This window comes from Odontomachus brunneus, unplaced genomic scaffold, assembly GCF_010583005.1.
Source record: "Odontomachus brunneus isolate Ranch 3 - 2012 unplaced genomic scaffold, Obru_v1 Obru_scaffold_060, whole genome shotgun sequence".
Lineage (NCBI taxonomy): Eukaryota > Metazoa > Arthropoda > Insecta > Hymenoptera > Formicidae > Odontomachus > Odontomachus brunneus.
This window is the reverse complement of record NW_022639510.1, coordinates 630,573-650,999: the sequence shown is the minus strand read 5'-3', so window position 1 is coordinate 650,999 and position 20,427 is coordinate 630,573. Positions and strand designations below refer to the sequence as shown.

Here is a 20,427-nt window from a genome sequence, read left to right as displayed (position 1 = left end):
TTTAAATATTAGTTTTATTAAATTATAGACATATATTTTATTAAATTATAGACGAATCTCTCCTCAGATTTCGACATAAGATCCTATAAGATGAAAAACTTGAAGACATTAAAAAAAACTCTTCTTATTCTTCTTAGACCTAGTTCGAGGTCAATATTGGACATTGTAGCTGATGAAAATTTTCTTCGCCTCAAATAATCAGCAAATTAATAATAAAATTTAATCACAAGTAATTTTATCAATTGATGGAATTAATTATTAATAAGTGCATAAAAAATTATATCAAAGTGTGATTTAATAATTAATTTCGTCAATCGATCAAACTATTCGTGATTATATCCGACAACGATTAATTTTGATGATCGATTATTTTAGTAAAAAATATTTTAATTGTTTAATATCCAATACACTGTTATAGTTTTGTAGCTTAAACTTACGTGAATCTTACTTATTTCAATTTTACTTTTTTCTAGACATTTTTCAATCATCTTTGAGAAATTTGTGCTGCTGGCTCGAGCAATGAGCGGCGACATTCATAGCTGAGATAATGCACGAAAGAGAGTAGATGTTCTACGACAAAAGGTGCGTGGATTTCTTAATTTTCTTCCTATATGAGATCTACGGCTGATCGTCTCGGTCAAAATAACTCCTGTGAAATATTCTGTGTACGAAGAGAAAAAAATAGTTTATGTCCCAAGAATGAAAAGGAAGTGCCTATATACATTAATTCCGTCTACCTGCGCCGTGATCTCCAAACAACCACTTCGTTTTTTCGTCTTACTTAGCGCGAAAAGTTAGTGATACTTCGGATATTCGTGGTCTAAGTCTACACGGAAAATAGGATTTGTTGCAACAGCAAACTAATTTGCTATATATGGACAGTTAAACATTCGTTGCGTTTTTTTTGCTGCAGGAATCTATTTCTTTGCTATGATAACAAGAAAATCTGCTCATACAGCAAGAAAAATGCCTAACGCAGCAAATTTGCTACAGGTGGACAACTAAATATAATTTACTACTTTAGTTACTTTTTTGTTGCAGATTTTCTTGTTATCCTAATAAGAAAATTGATTCCTGCAACAAAGAAAAAGTAGTTAACACATGAATTATGTTTAGTTGTCCATATCTTTTTTCCGTGCAGGGAAAATTTCGCAAGAAAGGATATTTTTGCGAGTTTAATCCTTTCGCAAATTCCAGCTACCGTTTCTCGCTTGAATCTGAAGAGAGCCCGGTGTGATCACTATAAATTAAGAATTTAACCCTGTATCATCTGATCATCTATAACAGTTACGAGGTATAACTACGTGTAAAATATAACGCGCGCGCGCGACAGAGAAAAAACTCACAAAAGAAAGACCACCGTAGGGCCACGTCGACATACATCATCGACGTGCTGGTTCTGGGATTTATTCATCTTCTTGTGAGAGAGAAGGAAAGAGAAAGAGAGAGAGAGAGAGAGAGAGAGAGAGAGAGAGAGAGAAAAACATGTCCCTTCGCTGCGGCAGAAATCTTTCTTTTCTAAAGAGGACCACGAGTTGCCGCGCTCGCGCTCGTTGGATCGATCGCGCGAATCGTTTCTCACGCTTTGATTTATTTTCCCTGCCGTCGCGTAACTCGTAACTCGTTTCCACGTGCGCACGGGGAGGGATCTCATAGGCAAGAGGAGACGTGCATTATTCTAATGCGAGAGAGAAAGAGAGAGAAAGAGAAAATGAGAGAGAGAGAGAGTGAGAGAGGGGGGAGGAGAGAGAAAGAGGGTCGGGGGAGAAGGAGAGAAATCAGCGTGGAGAGTATTGAGTTGCAGCGTATTTAGAAACGATCGCGCGCGTGACCGTGCGATGTTACAGTTCGGGACGGGTTTGAAAAGATCTTTGTTCACCGCGAGGAAGTGGGCTGCGCGCGTTCGTGTGCGTGTCGCGTGTGCGTGTGCTGGTGTGCGTGAGCGCATGAGCGCGCGCCCGCGTACCGGAAGTCAGAATGCGCATAATGCTCCTGGGTGCGCCCGCTCGCTCGCTCGCTCGCTCGCTCGGCGCCTATTTTTCGCTTCACTGACAAATAAAAACAACGTAATGATCTCTACGAGTCTGCGAGTCGAGTGGCGGCGCCGCGTGCCGCCAGGCACAAAATCGTCCGCGCTTTTCCGCGGACTTCGTGCGCGTCTCTCTCGCTACTTTTTCCCGCTCTCAATCACCGTGTTTTCGTCGTGGTTTCTGCCGAATCGGCGGAATCGTAGGGAGAAGTTATGGTTTGACGCACGTGTTCTCGAGAATGTCGTTGGTCTATAGATGATTTCAAGTCGGCTTCGCGGTTTGAGAACGAACGTGTCTAGTGATTCGGCATATTGTGTTTTCAGACGAGGAGTTCGGCGCTGCTGGCATATACAGTGGCATCTGATCACGATCGGGTGTACGACATTGATTTTACCGACATCGGGTGTGGCAGATTCCTACGTTACCAATCGTCGAGCCGAGACCACTCGCTGGTTATGTCGATAGATTATAAGGCGTTTGCTGCTGAAGGCGTGTGGCCGTGTCGCATGACAGCATTCGACAGTAAGATATAGCGGGATGTCGGCTTGTAGGTCGGAGACTTTCACTTTTGGTTCACGCGAGACTTTTTCGACGACCTGACGCCGTCACGATGTCGGAAGTTCGAGGAGCGTTCGTTCTTCCATTGTGTGTTACGGTCCCGGAAAGAGGTTGCACGCTGAAAGCGCATTTGTCAATCGGGTGCTATGCTATATGATTGTCATGTAGCCGGATAAAAATACTAATCAAATTCGCGTACTGGCTATTTAGCGAATTACGCTTCCACTATTCTTATCGCTTCCGGTAACTAAACTCTTGGACGTTTCGCGTGACGATTTGTCATTCAATGAGAAACAGTTTTGCAATGTGAGAATGAAAAATTTACGAGCGCGGAAAATAGTATAGAGTATCGCACCGTGTGAATTACATTGAGAAACATGAATGAAATTAAAGACAACACAGTGCGAGTGGTATTCGTATCCTTGCTGCTGGATCTCCTGGCATTTACGATGATATTACCACTGCTGCCAGCTCTTTTGGATCATTACAAAGAGATAGAGCATGGTCAAGGATTATACTCTGCCATTTTCAAGTATGTAAAAAGCATACAAGTGTTCTTCGATGCTCCTGATAAAGTCAGTACGGTTCTTTACGGAGGTGAGGGCATGGTGTGTAGATACCCAGGTAGCAAAAACTTTTCAAGCCTGACCTATAATGTGCCTCTTTGTTTCTTGTTTTTATCTTTTCCTAGCTAAAGCTTGATCTACAATATGTTCTTTGCTATCTGTTTCTTGTTCTCCATCTTTTTCTGATTAAAATCTTAAGGTTTAAGTCAGAAAGAAATAAAGAGAAAGAAACAGGAAACAAGGAGTACATTATAGATCTGAACTAAAAAATATCTTAAAAGCATTTAAAATATGTCTAAGATGTCTTTTGAATAGTTAAAATATTTTTTTAAAATTTCTGCTACCTGAGCATTTGAAAAAGTCTTCAAGTATGATCCACAAAACAGAATATGTAACAAAAATAAATTGGATTTTGTTCCACAGGTTTCCTTGGCTCCATGTACTCCTTCTTGCAGTTCCTTGGATCGCCAATTATAGGAGCATTGTCTGATATATATGGAAGGAAACCTTTAATGTTATTGTGTTTGATAGGCATTTCACTCTCCTATCTTCTGTGGGCTTTCTCTACAAACTTTGGCATATTTGTATTGGCACGATTTGTGGGTGGCATTAGCAAAGGAAATATCAGTTTATCAATGGCTATTATCAGCGATGTCACTTCTGCTAACACAAGAGGAAAGGCAATGGTAAAGGAATAATCGTAAATTGATTAAAATTCAGTTCACAAATTGATAATTACTTACAATTCTATTCTGCTTTTGCAGGCACTTGTGGGGATAGCCTTTTCTATAGGATTTGTAGTGGGACCCATGATAGGAGCATTTTTCGCGTGGATTTCCAGTGGTAATAGGGAAGGCACATGGTATGTGATACCAGCCATGTTTGCACTTTTCCTAGCTTTAAGTAACTTATTATACATTTCTTACTACCTAAAGGAAAGTTTACCACTAAAACACAGAGCGACCACTCTGGCAAAAGGCTTGTCTGGGGCATTTTCTTATATTAATCCTATAGACCTTTTCGAATTTAATGGAGTTTCTGGCTTGAATCAACAAGGTAACATCTATTTCTAGTTAATCTTAAGCCTAATCTACAATGTGCTCTTCGCTTCTTGTTTTCTATCTTTTTCATGTTTAAAACTTGATCTACAATGTAATATTTGCTTCCTGTTACTTTTTCTTTATCTCTTTCTGACTCAATCTTTAACTCTTTTACTAAAAAAAAAATAGAGAATAAGAAATAGGAAGCATATTGTAGAAAAAAACAGGAAGCATATTGTAGAAAAAAACATATTGTAGATTAAGCTTAAGGCTTAAGATTTGAGTCAGGAGACAAAGAAGAAGAGAGCAAAGGACATTGTAGATTAAACTTTACATCTGATAATAACATAATATAACATAACATTTGATGTTTTGAGTGATATATATTGTGACATTTATTGAATGTATATTATCAAAAATAAATTTAAAATTTTTTAAATCATTTATTGCAAGTTGCAGTCTCTATTGTTTTACTTTTGACGTGATTTTCATGCATAATTTTTAAGAAGTTTTTGAAAGGAAATTAGAAATTGAAGCAAGTAAAACAGATTAGACTGATATTTATGCTAGAAGATGTATACCGTTAGAGTTAAATAATAAATAATACAAAAAATAAGAAGCTTGATAGTAACATGTGAATTCCTATTTCAGATAAAGAAGATTTAAAAACACTGGGCCGTGCGTACTTTATATACCTATTCATATATAGCGGCCTGGAATTCACTCTGACGTTCCTAACGCATCATACGTTTGGTTTTACGAGCATGCAACAGGGCTGGATGTTTCTCATGATCGGATTGGTCATGGCCATTTTACAGGGTGGTTGGGTGCGGCACATTCCGCCAAATAGAACGAAAACAATCAGCGAATTGGTGAGAAAACTGAATTCACGATCGAATCCATCGCGCTCCTACTGCCCTGTTGCTATTATTATTTCTTTATTTGATATTTTATTCTAGGGTTTGTGGCTAGTAATTCCCGCATTTATATGTATCGGTGTCGCTAGCGGTGTACGACTTTTGTCTGTTGGGATTTTTCTTTTCGCAGTTTGTGAGCATTATGTTTATTTATTCGTTATTAGTGAAGATTATCAAGCGTACTCGTCTTTCATTTGTTTCTAAAACACAATATACGATATGTCGAAGAACAAATCTTTACATTTTGCCATCCGTTTTACAGCCACTGCTATGGTTGTTACTTGTGTGATGACACTGGTAACACGCATTGGACCTGAGCATCAGAAGGGCGTAATCACTGGCATATTTCGTTCTCTCGGTGCATTGGCACGTGCTTGCGGACCCATCGTCGCGTCCTCAGGTATTGGGACGATATTGGACCCGTTGAAATTCCATCTTGTGAATACTGTCTCCTTGAATATGCGTGTTTTGTATTCCAGCGTTTTGGTGCATCGGAAGTTCTTCGACGTATTTAATCGGTGCCCTGTTTCTCACGCTACCACCACTCATCTTGCATGGTATGCGTGCCTTATAATACGGGGCACAATTAAACATCACTTCAATCTGCTCTTCTACCTTAGGGAGTACTCATCTACTCTGTAATCAGTATTTTTATATTTTTAGTAACTTTTTATGTATGTTGTCGCTTTTCTATACTGACTTTTACATGGATATTTTACACACCAATGCTTAATATTATAGTAGTATTTAGAATAGTATACACTCTTAAATAATTAATGTTGATGCCACATTTTATTGAATATATTTATATTTTACAGATACTTTATGATATATATAAAAAGTATATATATTTTGTAAGAATATATATATATTTATTTATATATTTCTATTTATAGGTATGTATGTTTACAATTTTATCAAAAATTGTAAATGAGAGAGAGAATTGAATATATATTTTATAATATTTAAATAAATTATATAAAGAGACTATAAGTATATATATATATATGTACACTATTCCATATTAGAAATTACATCATGTGTAACTTAATCAATTTTTATATTTTGTCTACCAATGGCGCTTTCTATATCCTTTTTCTCGGAAAATTGAACACATTTTTACACATTTTTCTTGCATACACATGTAAAAATAAGCATATACGTAAAAATAAACATATACGTAGAAACATGGACCAAGCACAAATATAAAAGATGTCATATTATCATTTTTATGGTACTGTTTCAGAGTTGTGAAACCTTCAAGATTATATATCTGTACAGATTGCTTATATATTGTCTATGTAATGTATACAATCTTTTCATATAGACAGAGTAAATTATATTTGATTATGGAATATTACAAATTACATTAAAATATACATATACAATAAAATATATAAAATATACAAAAAATTTTTGTATATTTTTTTGTTTTATGTTTTGGTATCAATGTTTTTATGTTTTTGATATTAATTATAAATATAATATTTAACCCTTTGGGGACGGAGCCGCTCGACGGGCTATAAGGAAGATAAGACTTCATCGCTAATGGCCCCTAATGTCTTTGAATGAAAACGTGACTCTTTTACTATACCTATGCGTATCTTATCGCTCAGAACGACAGACGTCGCGAGCCTTGCAGCTACAAACTAATTTGGGCGGCTATATGCCGACACGCGTCCGGAACGGTAAAACGGCTTGGACGGCTATATGCCGACACTCGTCCCCAAAGGGTTAAAACAAAAATTTATGAGATTTTCATTTCATTATATTTTATTATATGACAATTTGGTACATTTAACTAAAGGTAAGAATATAATCAAAGAATTTTCCCTAAATTATTTAGAAAATAAAAAGTTAGATTCTAAAAGATAAATAAAAATGTAAACTTTTTTTAATTTTCAGTAAACCGTCCTTCATTCCTTACCTATACATGACATCTCTTGTATAGTTACACAATATCCATACATATAGAATATCATAATTATATGTAAATGTCCAATTCTAGGCTATTCGATTTTTCCTCGCGCATTTATGAATTCACGTGGCTTTAAAGAAAAAGTACTAATCTACTACTATCTGCTATTATCTAAATATTAATGACATCGGTAACTTTGGATATTTTTATTATTTGGTTCTCAAATATAGACATCTAAACTTTCAATGTAGAGAGAGAGGGAGAGAGAGAAAATACATATATATGCACCTTGAATGTATACATAAATTCCACGTTGAAAGTTTAAATATTCGCATTTAAAGACCAAAACAAGAAGAATGTTCAGAATTAGATTGCAGTATTACAGTGTAGTGGTACTTTTATCGGACATAACACGCATTTGCCGGAGACGCGCGCGCGTTTTGAAATTTCGCGCGCTTTGCGTGGGAAATGGTCGCGAGGAGTGGTGTCGGTCGCACGGTTGGAGCACGGTTTATCGATAAATCACGGCGGCGCGATCCCATACGCGGAGCGCGCATTGCGCAGGCTCCCTACGCTCACGTGATTGTCCACCATCATCCGGTCGCCCCCCCACGCGCCATTTACGGTATCAAATTCCCGGAATTCCTCGCCCGCGCCGCGTCACTACGTCGTCGCCCGGGCTACTCGTCGTCCGTCCGTCGGCTCAGTAGCGGGCGAGAAAGCGGATTGGGGGAGGACGAGAGAGGCGGACGAGCGATATTATTGATGTGAGCGCTGGTGCGATTACTGCATGTTTAGTCGGTGGCGAGCAGAGCGCGCCTCAGCGATCCCCACGAAGGCCGTGGTCGGTACCGACGGCGTACACGACGTTGACGAGAAGAGGCGCGAGGAGGCGTCATCGTTGGAGAAGGGGAGAAGCGGTAATCGGGCCGTGTTGCGTCGTACATCTCGCGGACGTAGGTGCCTCGTAGCCGAGCGGCGCGGCAGCCGACAGCAGCGGTAACGGAGGCGCTAGCAACAGCAGGTAAGCATATTCCGTACGAGACAACGCGCATTTATTCGCTTCGCCGTTTATGTCTCTCCCCCCTTCTCCTCCCCGTCCTGCGTTTCCCTCCCACGGTCTTATCTATTTACGTGTTACATCGCGTACAACACGTTAGCGATCTCTTGTACTCGTGCCGCCTGTTCGTGTGTTTGTCTGTCTCTTTTTCTCTCCGCTTGCCTGTGTGTGTGTCTGTCTCTGTCTGTCTGTCTGTCAGTCAGTCAGTCAGTCAGGCAGGCAGGCAGGCAGGCAGGCGAATTTGCGCTCGTCGTGAGATTTTGTCGTCGCTGAACCAGCACGTCTTGAGTCTCTGGCTCTCATGCTTTTTATGTTCTTTTTTTCTCTGTCTCTCTCCTCTCTTTCTCAAGTGCAGCAGGTACACGCCGCGCAACACTCCGGCGAATTTTTCTCGGTGCGCTCGCTCCCTCTCTCACTCGTCCGTTCGTCCGCGCCGTACTTTGCGCCGCGGCTTATCGTCACCGATACGTCGCGTTTCGCGAGATCGCGCGCGCTTGAAAAAAATGCGCTAAGTATGTAAATACTCGAAGATTATAAGCTCACGGGAGAGATTTCACGTGCGTGTTGATTGTCGGGTTAAGAGAAATTTCACTTTCCCCGTCTCTGGATTAGATTCGCGCGTATTATTCGCACAATTCACATTTTGCACAAGCGAAGACGGAAATCGATATTTCAACCTTGATGGAGATGCAGGCGATCTTGTCCTGCCGTATCAACGCGACTGCGTTTTAAACTTATATTTAAATTCAAACCTAAAACAATATATAACAAACTTCTTCTGTTGTTTGTATTAAGCTGCTGCACAAAGGATTTGTCATTTATCTATTAAATTCTCGTAGGAAATTTGGAAAATTAAAAAAAAAATAGAAGTCCTCATTCGTCAAGTAGAAGTTGACTGTTCATTCACAAATTTGAAGTGACAGAATTGAAGGAAAGTAATCCTCATTACATAATTGGTCACAATAGAAAATTCTATTCTCCAGATTTCTTGCTGCCAGCTTTGAACTTAATAGCTAGATAATACATTTGTAACAGATGTTTTAAAATACGCTCCATTTTTTTCACATACAAATGTTAAGATGTCTTTTAGCAGGTTGTATTGTCTGGAATAGATTTTTTATGTAGTTAATGTAACTTTTGTACCTTTGACAAATACCTGAATGGAAAGCCATTCAAAATTTTATGACCTATGATGTTCAAAGAAGAATATGACCTGTTGATAATATTTGAGAAGAACTACATATCAAAATCCTCTATTGTGGTTTAGAAGATTGCCTGGAGTCTACGCTCGAAATAATATCCTCTGACTGCTTCCTTGGCTCAAACTTAGATTTACTGAGTGTATAAAACTTTGATGAAATAAGTACAAACTACTTTTATTTATTACATATATTTTTAAAAGATCAGGAAAAAGATTTAAATATAATATGAGAGAGAGAGAGAGAGAGAGAGAGAGAGAGAGAGAGAGAGAGAGAGTCAAGTCCTAGTTTAGGAAATTAATTAAGTATAATTAAGGATAGTAATTAAGTAAAATATATTTATAGATAGAGTATACAGTAATAATCTGGGCAAAAGGGATGTTGAGTTTTATGGCAAAAAACGACAGACACATTGAGTTATCCATCTAGACTTGCTACCATTCGGTTTATATATACTTGCCTTGTCTGCATCTAAAAATCTGTCTTTTTAAACTGCATTTTTTATATTCCTACCAATCTTTCTCTTTTTCTATTCGAAATTTCTATACTTTTCTCTTACTGTCAATCTCAGTTTTCTCTCATAAAAAAACTTTATCCATATATTCATATGTCGATGATGTAATTATGCTTGTCATTATTAAAAGGTTGAGTAATTCTTAATATAGCTAAGACATAAAATAGCCATAGAATATATGGTAAATATGAATATTTTCTGTTTTTGGCCAGGAAATAAAAATATCAAAAAATGTCTCTGTGGGCGAAGTCCCAGCAGTTGCCAACTGAGGCATTAAAACAAGTACATGCTATGTATGGTGATCATTTCCCGATAGAAGTGAGACATTTCTTGTCATCATGGATAGAAGAAAAAATGTGGCGAGTATACCACATAAATTATTAGTTTATTCGAACTTAATGAAATGCTTAGGCAAGATTGCAGGTGTCATATAAGCCTTAATATTCAATTACAAGGGTCCACTATAATTTTCAACTTTACATAAATATAGTTGAAAAGTGTACAATTTATCTTAGTTGTAATGTGAAGGCAAAATATGTTTTAATAATACTTATATGTCATAATATTCATTATTCTTATAAAGGCATAATTTATTCAGGGACATTATTTAAACGTAAATCGATGTAAATACAATTTACTAGGGCTTCTTAGTAAATTGTATTTTAATTGTAAATTTTTCCAACCTTGCGTATGATTTGTAAGTTTAAAAAGATGCACAAGTAAGCCTAGTTACAATTTTAAGGCATATATGTGACTCCTGGTGCATATATATTCACAGAAATAATTATTGCAACACTTAACACTTCAGGCCAGACATAGACCCAGACAATCCACAGCACGAGCAATATATAACCAATTTTGTTGAGTCTATGATACACGAATTGGAGTCAAAAGCACAAACTTTCACCACAGACGATTTTTTCATAACAAGGATAAAATTGACAGAAGCCGCTAAATCGTTTCGTGTAAGTGCATCTTGTATTGTTTACTGTAATTTATGATTGAAATCAATTAAAATGAATTTTTAATCTGTATGTCGATTACAGCATAAATATCTGCAAAATCCAGCAGCCTTGTTTAAAATAATCAAGCATTGCTTGGCTTTAGAGATGAAATATGTGCAACAAGTTGAAGGAAGTTTAGGTACACCTCTACCAAATATACCCAGTAATAGATTGATCATGCCTGTGGATATAATTCAGCAGCTTACCGCCCTGCGCCAGAAGGCACTTGATTGCGCGGATGACATACGAAAAATGGAGCATGAACAGGAAAGTTTTGCGCTTAGTTATCACGAGTGCACAAAACTGAACGCGCAAATGCAACATCTTGTTACTCAACCACAAAATCAGCAAAATTTTGATGTCGATAAAAAGATCAGGAGGTGGGACAATACTTTGCGAGCGACGCAATTGTGTCTTATCATATACATTACATATTAATGAGGTATCTTTTCTTTTTATACAGGCAAAGAGAACAGCAGGAGCAGATCTTGAATCATAAATTAGCTGGCTTAATGCAAATACGTCTTTTGCTGGCTGACAAATTGAAAGAGATAATCAACAAACTGGGCAGTTTGCAATCCAGAATCCTCGACGACGAACTTATCAGGTCATTGATCTATTTATTTCCTTTATTTTTAGCATAAAAAGTACTTAAGAAAAAAAATGTTATTTAGGAAACGATTCTCTAACAATTCGATTTTATTTTATTGCCTTTGTTTTTAGATGGAAAAGGGATCAGCAATTATCAGGAAATGGCATACAATTTGTCAATAACTTGGACTCTATTCAGGAATGGTGCGAGGGCCTCGCCGAAATAATTTGGCTGACACGACAGCAAATTAAAGAGGCGGAACTCATGAAGCAAAAGTTATTGTTCAACACGTCAGCGATGCAAGACCCATTTCCAGCATTGAATTCACAAATCACACAACTGCTGAGTTCCCTGGTTACAAGCACTTTTATCATCGAAAAACAACCTCCACAAGTAATGAAGACTAATACTCGTTTTACAAGTACGGTGCGTCTTCTTGTCGGCGGCAAGTTGAATGTGCACATGACACCGCCGCAAGTCAGAGTATATATAGTCAGTGAAACGCAGGCCAACGCTTTATTGAAGAGCGACAAGATGAAGAACGACAACAGCGGCGAGATTTTAAATAACACCGGCACGATGGAGTATCATCAGGTTTGCGAGAATATTTAACAGATAATTTGCATCAATATAATGAGAATGAAATTGTAAGTCTCGTTTTCAACATGCTGTACTAATGTGACGTTATTTACAGACCACCAGACAACTCTCGGTGAGCTTCCGTAATATGCAGCTGAAGAAGATCAAGCGAGCAGAGAAAAAAGGTACCGAGTCCGTGATGGATGAAAAATTCTCATTATTGTTCCAATCCCAGTTCAGCGTCGGCGGTGGAGAGTTGGTGTTCCAAGTGTGGACTTTGAGTTTACCGGTAGTTGTTATCGTCCATGGAAATCAAGAACCTCATGCTTGGGCGACTGTTACCTGGGATAATGCATTTGCCGAGCCTGGCAGAGTACCATTCGCAGTGCCTGACAAAGTACCATGGCCTCAGGTGGCAGATGCTTTAAATGTGAAGTTTCATTCGGCAACAGGACGCTCATTGACAGATGAGAATTTACGATTTCTTGCGGAAAAGGCTTTCCGTGGCAGTAATTCAAACGGACAGGATTATTCCAATATGTTGTTGTCTTGGGCACAATTCTGTAAGGAACCATTACCTGAAAGAAATTTCACTTTTTGGGAATGGTTCTACGCGGTCATGAAGTTAACTAGAGAACATTTGCGTGGCCCGTGGTCAGATGGTGTCATTCTCGGCTTTGTTAGGAAGAAGCAAGCAGAAGAGATGTTGGCAAACTGCACTCCAGGGACATTCCTGATGCGATTTTCCGACTCGGAACTTGGCGGTATCACTATCGCATGGGTCGCAGGTAAGTAAAGTATCGAGACGAAAAAGAAAGTATTTGAGATAGCGTACGAGGAAGGTAATTTTTATGCAGCTTTAATCTCACGTATCTCCATTCTCTTTCAGATCAAACCGAAGTCTTTATGCTTCAGCCTTTCACAAGCAAAGACTTTGCTATACGGTGCTTGGCAGATCGCGTAAATGACTTGCAATACTTATTGTACCTCTATCCGGATTACACCAAAGATCAGGCTTTCTCCAAATACTACACACCATTTAACGGTAAGTATACAGCAATGTTATCGTCATTCAGCGAAATAGAATCATTCGTTATTATTTGCTTTGATAAGGAGTTGATAGTGACAAATTCTTAATAATCGTCGATTTCTGTAGACAACCAAGCCACATCGACAAATGGATATGTCAAGCCTCTCTTGGTGACGCACGTGCCAGGTTGGAGTGCCCCCGGTCTTGGTAATCAAACGCCGTCCCATTCCTCCGTAGTGGGAGTCGGCGGTAATGGTCAAGGCGGGCCAGGTGGAAGTTACCCGGCCACGCCGTCGACTGTATTTCAACCACACAGTCCTGACCCGTCTGTAACGCGAGACACACCATCTACAGCCTCCAGGTCAGTTGCATGGATGTAATTGCATCTTGTCAAAGGCAATCGTGATGATTTTGCTAATTGAGAACACTACGATGAATATCTGGTTGAAGATGTACTTTCGGAAGTGCGTTTTTGAAGTGGTATTTCGTTGTCCACTCGAAAAAGGAAACGAATCTCAGATTATACAGGATGTTCAGTAAACGATTCACGAGCGATGGTATGGCTCCTTTAAAGAAAGATTTCACACAAGAAAGGAATGGCCAATAATGAGACCTCCAGAGTGCAATTGCTAGTGGTCCAATTTTATATATTTTATGAGACACGAACATTTCCCTAAACCTCCCGTTTTAACGTTTCCGATACTAAAGGATTTATTTTCCTTGGTGATCATATAAAGTCATTAACGCATTGTAAACCGCACGAGTTATGGAATTATTGAAAGGTTATTGAAAGTACAAGTTAATCGACTGATTTGATCAATAAATTGGCAATGTGTCAAAATGACATGATCCGGGTAGAAATAAAAAAATTTAATTACTTTATATTATTGAGAAGCATTATTTAATGACTGAAACGTGTGTTCGTTTTTTATAAAATACACAGTAGTTATATAATTCCACGTTGTACAAAATTCATGGATTATATAAAATTTAAAAATGCGTCGTTTATTATTAAAAGAACAAACAATGATCGGTACGGCCATGCTAAAAAAACTGCCATTTCTTTTTTGACCACAAGAAATCGCTTTCTCATCTATTGAATATCCTGTACATAAGGCATATCGTATATTTCTGAACAAGCGAAATGATAATCAAAATTCGTGGCCTTTTTTTTAAATAGATGTTATATACGAACGCACTGTGTAAATAGGTATACATCATGAATTGAGAAATTTATGCAATTCATACTTTACTGGTGATGGAAACAGAGGAGATGACTATTCATTGTTTCGCCGTAATTTTGACTTGGTTTTCAACATCTATCATGGTAGAGAAGTGGAAGTCGGAGACAATAATGTGTGAGCCTATGTTAAAGCCTGTAATCGTGGATTCTAAGTCTACTGAACCAACAGACATTCCTAGCAGCTCACATATTGCATATCTTTTGAATCCTGTTGCTGGATTATTGTCAGTATTTTCTTCTTCTTTCTTTTTTATTGTTTTTTTTTTTAGATAATCGTCTTTTGACAGAAATTTTTGTAGATCCTTAAACATTTTTACAGGACATTTAATTTTACAATTGTACTTAGTAAGTTACAAGAGAAATACGCAATTGTAATATGCAATGTATACATTAAGACAGAATATATAATAAAATTTGTTTAATAACTGCATATTGGACGATACTGGATGATCAAAATACATTTTGAATAGTGTAATTATTTTCCACGAGTATGCAATAATTGTGTGTGAAGATCATTTCATGAAAAAAATATATATTTATATGTATTTTTATAACACACATTATAGAACACCGATTTGTCGGTAATAGTTTTTCGATCGTTTTTATCGTTTTTTTTCATAAAGTATATTTATTGTCCCAGTATCTTTGTCCAGTAGCAGCAATTTATTAGTAATTTATAAATTTAATATTAAATACAGAAGCACAATTGATCAGTTAGTCGGCGAGTATTTCTCGTCGCGTAATTCTGCAAATTTATAAATCCGCATTTTTTGATCTTATTTATAAATATGTATAATTGTTGATATAATCATTTTATAAAGAATAACAAATTGTGTAATATAAAAATAAAAATAGTTTTAATATACATGTTATAACCTAATGAATAGTGAACATTGTCTCTTGATTATATTTATTTTATATATGTTTTTGTAACATATATTTTTATTGACTCAGAATGTTCGCTCAATAATCACAGTAATTTAACGATAACTTGTAAACTTTGTACTAAAGATCACTTTGTTACTAAGCGACTAAGTTGTAACTTATTAATGATTTTGTCGTGGTACTTTCGAGAGATTGGAAGAAAGTCAATTAATATCTATTACGGCCGGTATTCATAGTTAGGTCTTATATTTAAGACCGTCTTAAGTTCATCTTCAGATGCTGTACGGATCATTTCATTAACTACAAAATATTTGAAGGGGAATTTAAGACAATCTTAAAATATAAAACTCGACTATGATGAGCCATGACTATGATTATGATATCCAGCTATTATAAGTGCCTTCATATTATATATGTGTCAGCACACATTGTATTGTCACGATATCATACTATCTTAAGAGACTACGTTTCCCTTTTTTTTTTTTTTTTTTCATTACAGTTTTGTAAATGAGATGAGGAAGAGCAGATTTATAGATTCGCAAACGTGACAAGAGTAGTCTACGACCAACGATTGTGCTTCTGTCGTCGAAAGAAGCGCTTCTAGCCTATGGATTCGCACTTTATATCTCAATTGCGGACCACCAAGAAAAATCATAAACGAAAAGAAAAGAAAAAGGAACAAGAAAATTAACATGTAATCGATTTTTCGACACTGCCAAGTTTTTTACGATTCATTTTTCTAGCGCAACGGCTTATCCATGGCTTCGATATAGCTTTTGTATTATGAACTTTTTGCGTATTAGCACATAGCATTATGTATATACAACATATGAGCGTAAACATCTGCGTGTCGAAAACATACTTGCGTGCAACAAGATATAATGTAGTTATGCGCCCACATACACACGCGTGAGAGAGAAAGGGTTATTATCGCTTGAATGTAGAGAGACATAAGAGAGAAGCAAAGGCCTGAGACAAGCCGGTACAACCACAACGTGAAAGTTTCAATACTACCCTGCAAAACGCAGCTCCAATCACTCTACCAACGCAGCTGGCAATTGAACGTTCTTAACGTGATCGCTCGCGAATTCGTTGCAACGTATCGCTGATTCCCGTTGCCCGTGCGATACGCAATACTGTCAAAATAAGTGCGAATATTAAGAGAGAAGGAATTAAAAAGAAAAAAAAAAAAGTAATTTCTTCGCGCGATACACTTTTTCGGTTCTATTTTCTAAAGTTTCCGAAGGAAGACAAGTGACCGATCTACAGAGTTGGCGAACTCTTGTGGTTGTCTTGTACCTTTTGCCGTGTTGTACCGGCTATTCCGGCTAATAAAAAATCGGTCACTCGCACACTTTCGAGAAAAGAGACGAAACAAGTACGCGTTCAGACCTAAAAAAAGAACGAAAAAAAAAAAAAAAAAGAGAAAAAGAACGACGAAAGAGGTATACACGGTTGCTCTGCAAAAGTGTAGAGCAATTTAAGTGTAGAGCAGTTGCAATCGCAGATTATTTGAAGCATTGCCAGTGATTGGGGTTGTGTTTTGGTTTGTGGTAGCTACGCTCCTGGTCTCGGCCAGTCGGGTGTTGGACGACCAAGCTCGGACATGGACTATGTGGAGCTGATGGGTCAGAACGAGCTGACATCAATTGATGAAAATCTCAACTTGGACCACTTAAACAACTTCAGCTTCTCCGAATTCATGCAGTCGTATAACAAACCACAATAATAGGTACGTTCAAGTGTTGTCGTTGTCGTCGTCGTCGTCGTTGTTGCCGATTGCCGGCGACGGCCACCAAACCCTTTTTCGATCTCTGACGGTTCATCCGGTGCACACACACACACACACACACACACATACACAGGAAGTAAGCGACGGACGCGATCCGTGGATTGTTATATTTAACGGGGGAGGGACACACGTGCCGTCGCGCCTGCACACGCTCGACGGCACGCACGATTACTTACCTAAGAGAAGCGTTAATGTGTCTGTTGAGATGTACAATGCGAGCTATATATGAGAGCGCACTGCGTACACAGCCTGTGAAACATTTGTTGTGTCTTTGCGTGAATTGCGGAGATCGTCCAACTCAATGCAAAAATGTGCAATTCGTTTGGAATTATCGTTGTCTGTTGTGCGTTTATGCCACTCGCGACTATTGTCCGCTGTCGCGAAAATCTTGACGGTTGTATTTGTCGACACCACCTCCCAGCGTTTTGGAGTGCTCTCGATAGTGTTCCGATCAATTTTTGGCGTTGTGATACGACGACGGTCGCGCTTTTGACTGTTCCTTCGGGGCAGGAAAACAATGCAAAGAGACCCGGAGCGCCGTAATGCTTAATTCCAGATCGCAGATATATCTTATAAAATATGGTATATTGTATGTTATGAGATATGGTATATTATATCTTATAAAATACGGTACGGGTATTACCTTTTATAAAATGTGTAAAGATAATGCGAGAAGCTTCTCTCTCGTCGGATTTGAGCGGTGGAAAAAACAAAGATGAAATTAAAGCAAAGAGAGTCTCTGGCGCTAAATTATGAATATGAGAAAGAATGACGCGAGTATAAAAAGAGCGTTATTTGCTGTCCGAGTTTTAAGCCTCAAATGACATTTATCGATGAGATTGACGCATATATCGGTGCAATTAAAGATGGATTTGATCAGCATGATGAATTTATGAATTTAATGATGAATTTTATCATTCTTGAACATTTTGTGGATAGATTTCTAAATTTTGTTATGTAGCTTTAGAATGATACTCTCGTGAATGTGATGCAGTAACGTCATATTATCCAAAATTTTCCGTCTTTCACAAGCTGTTTGTACTATTTTGTTTATTTAATGAGCGACCAAAAATCGCATTTTATGATTATTATTGTAACTCATGAATTTATTAGAGTTAACTGGGCGTATATCGATTCTTCGTTTTTTTTAGAGTTCCGGTAATATCAGTTTTAGCAAGCTGAAACTGATATTACAGTCCCGTGTAATATCAGTTTCAAGCCCAGGTTCTTGTAAGATACGATAAACACTTAGTACAAAAGCTCATAGCTCATCATTTATGATATACAAAACGCTTAAAGAATATATGTAATAATAGATTTGTATATTGCATGTTTAAAAGTAATAATATGACTAATACATTGTAGAATTATATTACGAACATATAGTAATTATTTTTGTTAACCAGTTTAGATCGTTTTAGAGAGAATTTTAACGAATTACTATAAAATCTGTTGTTTCTTTCTTTTCTTTTCTCTCTTATTTTTTTATGTACACCAACCGACAGAGTGGGTTTAGCATGCAGTGTAATTAGAGATTACTAGTATTTTCTAGCTACATACGCATTTGTAGAGACAAATCTATGAGCCCGCGGCACCAAAAACTAAATCGAGCGTTTCTGAATATTAATATAAAGTTATCATAATGACAGATTACGATACGAAAGCGTGCCCACTTCTTTAGATAGTCTCAATAAATAGTAAATTAATAATATGTACGATTAGAAAATTCTAATATCCAGTAAACAATCTATTAGCAGTCTGCCGGCAGATTGGCGACAGATTCGATTAGGATCTGTCGACAGATCCATAAACATTTGTGTCCGCATTCGGCTCATGTTTTGTCGAATCTGACAGTAGGTAACAAGCAGGATCTGCAGTATTTTAATTTAAATACATTGGAATGACAAATCTTGTTCTGTCGTCAGTCTGTCATCATATTCTGCCTGTTGGATTTAGCTTGTTAGCAAGCTGCTGACAGAGTCTATGCAGCAGATACTGTGCAAAATCTGCTTTTGCAAGTTTCACTATCTGGGTAATGATCTACTTGCACCGTGTTAAGGCTATTTTGCCGGTTAGAGTGCACAATACGTACCATTTTATAATTACACATTGGTTTTCTCGCATCTTTAGAGATTGTAGGAAAAGGGAGGTGCTGTTAGTTCTATAAAAATTTCGAGATATATGTTTAAGAATTAACATATACAACGATGTAAGAGTAGAGATTTATCGATGAGAGATTATGAGAGTACAATGCGACGTAGAAAATGGACAATCATCTTCATACGTGTGACCGTACCGTGCCGCCTAGTCAAATTGCCATTGAGTGTTTTTTTTTTTCTTCAGATATTGAGAAGGATTGTAAGTGTAAAAAGAGAAGGAAGTCTGTTAAAGTATCGTTTGTGCGTTCGATTTGAGTTATACTATGATAAGAAAACTGCGAAAGATGGGTATGTACAAGCCGCTTGCAGCTTGCACATACGATTGAAATGGTCTAAAGTATACGTGCCTTACAATTTTTAGACTTTGATCTTAAATTCTTCATGAATGTCTGGAAGTCTCTCGACGATGAGATTAGGTATACGTTTTAACTACTCTCTCTCTCTCTCTCTCTCTCTCTCTCTTTTCTTCTTCTTTCTTTTGCTCTTTTTTTAATTTTAATTTTTGCCTCGTGATAACTTAGGCATATTTCGAGAATGTATATGTATGCATGAGTACATATGTATAGCTTTACTAAAAGAGGTGATTCGTTTATGTATAAAGGTTTACTTATCGTGTAGGTTTATTTAGTGATTGTTTTTATTTTCTTTTTTAACGAAGAGGAAGGATGCGAAATAAGTGGTTCGTTCTGGAGAACTTGGTTAACGTGCGGACGACGCACACGCATATACATTGTAAAATTTAGTTGTTATTACGGTGCTCCATTCCCTCCCCTGTCTGTGTGTCTTATGTATGTATTATTAAAGGAAGAAAGCTCTATCTCGATTGTATACATATGTAAAACACCGTTAAATGTACACTGGATTTCGTCGCGAGTAGGAGTGCACATAGCGTTGTCTCTCCTCTTATATTTATCATTATAAGATATATATACGAGCCAACACGTTTTGGCGACATACGAGCTAGTATTAGCTATTGATCTTTTTATCAAAGATTAGAGTTTATTTTATTACCAAGGATGATTTTACGGCCCGTAGAAGACGCTCGTACTCATCGATCTATTTACCGTAATCGTTAAGTGTAGTATAATAAGTGTAACATAACACGCATGTTTACGCGCAATAAAATTGATTGTAAATCAATATGTCGGTCATATTTATTACCATCGCTATGTACTCGGGATGAAATGCTTATCCGACTCGACGGCGATTGACAATTAGTATTCTTAGTATCAAGAATTTTATTACCAAAGCGATCAGAGTTGTAAAAAAATATCGATTAAATTTGTCTCATTTTAATAATTGATTCGAACAGATATGTTTCAACTGGTTGAATTGAACACA

The 20,427-nt window shown here is 37.4% G+C and overlaps 2 protein-coding genes across 8 annotated transcripts; both read left to right on the top strand.

Annotated features, from left to right (window-relative positions):
- The first annotated feature begins 2,534 nt into the window (after positions 1 to 2,534).
- LOC116846096 (major facilitator superfamily domain-containing protein 10) lies at positions 2,535 to 5,953 on the top strand. 2 transcript variants are annotated; one of them, XM_032819519.1, is made up of 7 exons: positions 2,535 to 3,212; positions 3,578 to 3,840; positions 3,919 to 4,210; positions 4,846 to 5,066; positions 5,154 to 5,244; positions 5,374 to 5,511; positions 5,591 to 5,953. In XM_032819519.1, exons 1-7 carry the CDS (start codon positions 2,966 to 2,968, stop codon positions 5,683 to 5,685), a joined length of 1,347 nt encoding a protein of 448 aa, XP_032675410.1. In that variant the 5' UTR covers positions 2,535 to 2,965; the 3' UTR covers positions 5,686 to 5,953. The 2 variants fall into 2 exon arrangements, with proteins under 2 accessions (XP_032675410.1, XP_032675411.1); XM_032819520.1 differs by having other exon boundaries at positions 2,540 to 3,185; positions 5,591 to 5,948.
- A 1,720-nt stretch (positions 5,954 to 7,673) lies between these two features.
- LOC116846111 (signal transducer and activator of transcription 5B) lies at positions 7,674 to 20,226 on the top strand. Of its 6 annotated transcripts, none has more exons than XR_004378400.1 (11): positions 7,674 to 8,053; positions 10,015 to 10,161; positions 10,611 to 10,767; positions 10,849 to 11,186; positions 11,270 to 11,413; positions 11,530 to 11,992; positions 12,093 to 12,765; positions 12,867 to 13,022; positions 13,134 to 13,368; positions 14,218 to 14,474; positions 15,635 to 16,566. XR_004378400.1 is itself a non-coding variant. In XM_032819556.1 (11 exons), the coding sequence occupies exons 3-11, from the start codon at positions 10,034 to 10,036 to the stop codon at positions 16,862 to 16,864; spliced, it is 2,466 nt and encodes an 821-aa protein (XP_032675447.1). In that variant the 5' UTR covers positions 7,674 to 8,053; positions 9,357 to 9,452; positions 10,015 to 10,033; the 3' UTR covers positions 16,865 to 20,226. The 6 variants fall into 6 exon arrangements, 4 of the variants coding, with proteins under 4 accessions (XP_032675447.1, XP_032675448.1, XP_032675449.1 ...); XM_032819556.1 differs by lacking the exons at positions 14,218 to 14,474; positions 15,635 to 16,566 and adding exons at positions 9,357 to 9,452; positions 16,693 to 20,226; XR_004378399.1 differs by having other exon boundaries at positions 13,134 to 14,474.
- Positions 20,227 to 20,427: the final 201 nt, after the last annotated feature.

Bases quoted from the DNA above. Each gene is read 5' to 3' on its own strand.
- LOC116846096 (XM_032819519.1), top strand. From the start codon at position 2,966: ATGAATGAAATTAAAGACAACACAGTGCGAGTGGTATTCGTATCCTTG. The intron at 3,213-3,577 runs GTAGCAAAAACT...TTTGTTCCACAG, and splicing joins CATGGTGTGTAGATACCCAG to GTTTCCTTGGCTCCATGTAC. The intron at 4,211-4,845 runs GTAACATCTATT...TTCCTATTTCAG, and splicing joins TTCTGGCTTGAATCAACAAG to ATAAAGAAGATTTAAAAACA.
- LOC116846111 (XM_032819556.1), top strand. From the start codon at position 10,034: ATGTCTCTGTGGGCGAAGTCCCAGCAGTTGCCAACTGAGGCATTAAAA. The intron at 11,187-11,269 runs GTGGGACAATAC...CTTTTTATACAG, and splicing joins GTCGATAAAAAGATCAGGAG to GCAAAGAGAACAGCAGGAGC. The intron at 12,766-12,866 runs GTAAGTAAAGTA...ATTCTCTTTCAG, and splicing joins CACTATCGCATGGGTCGCAG to ATCAAACCGAAGTCTTTATG.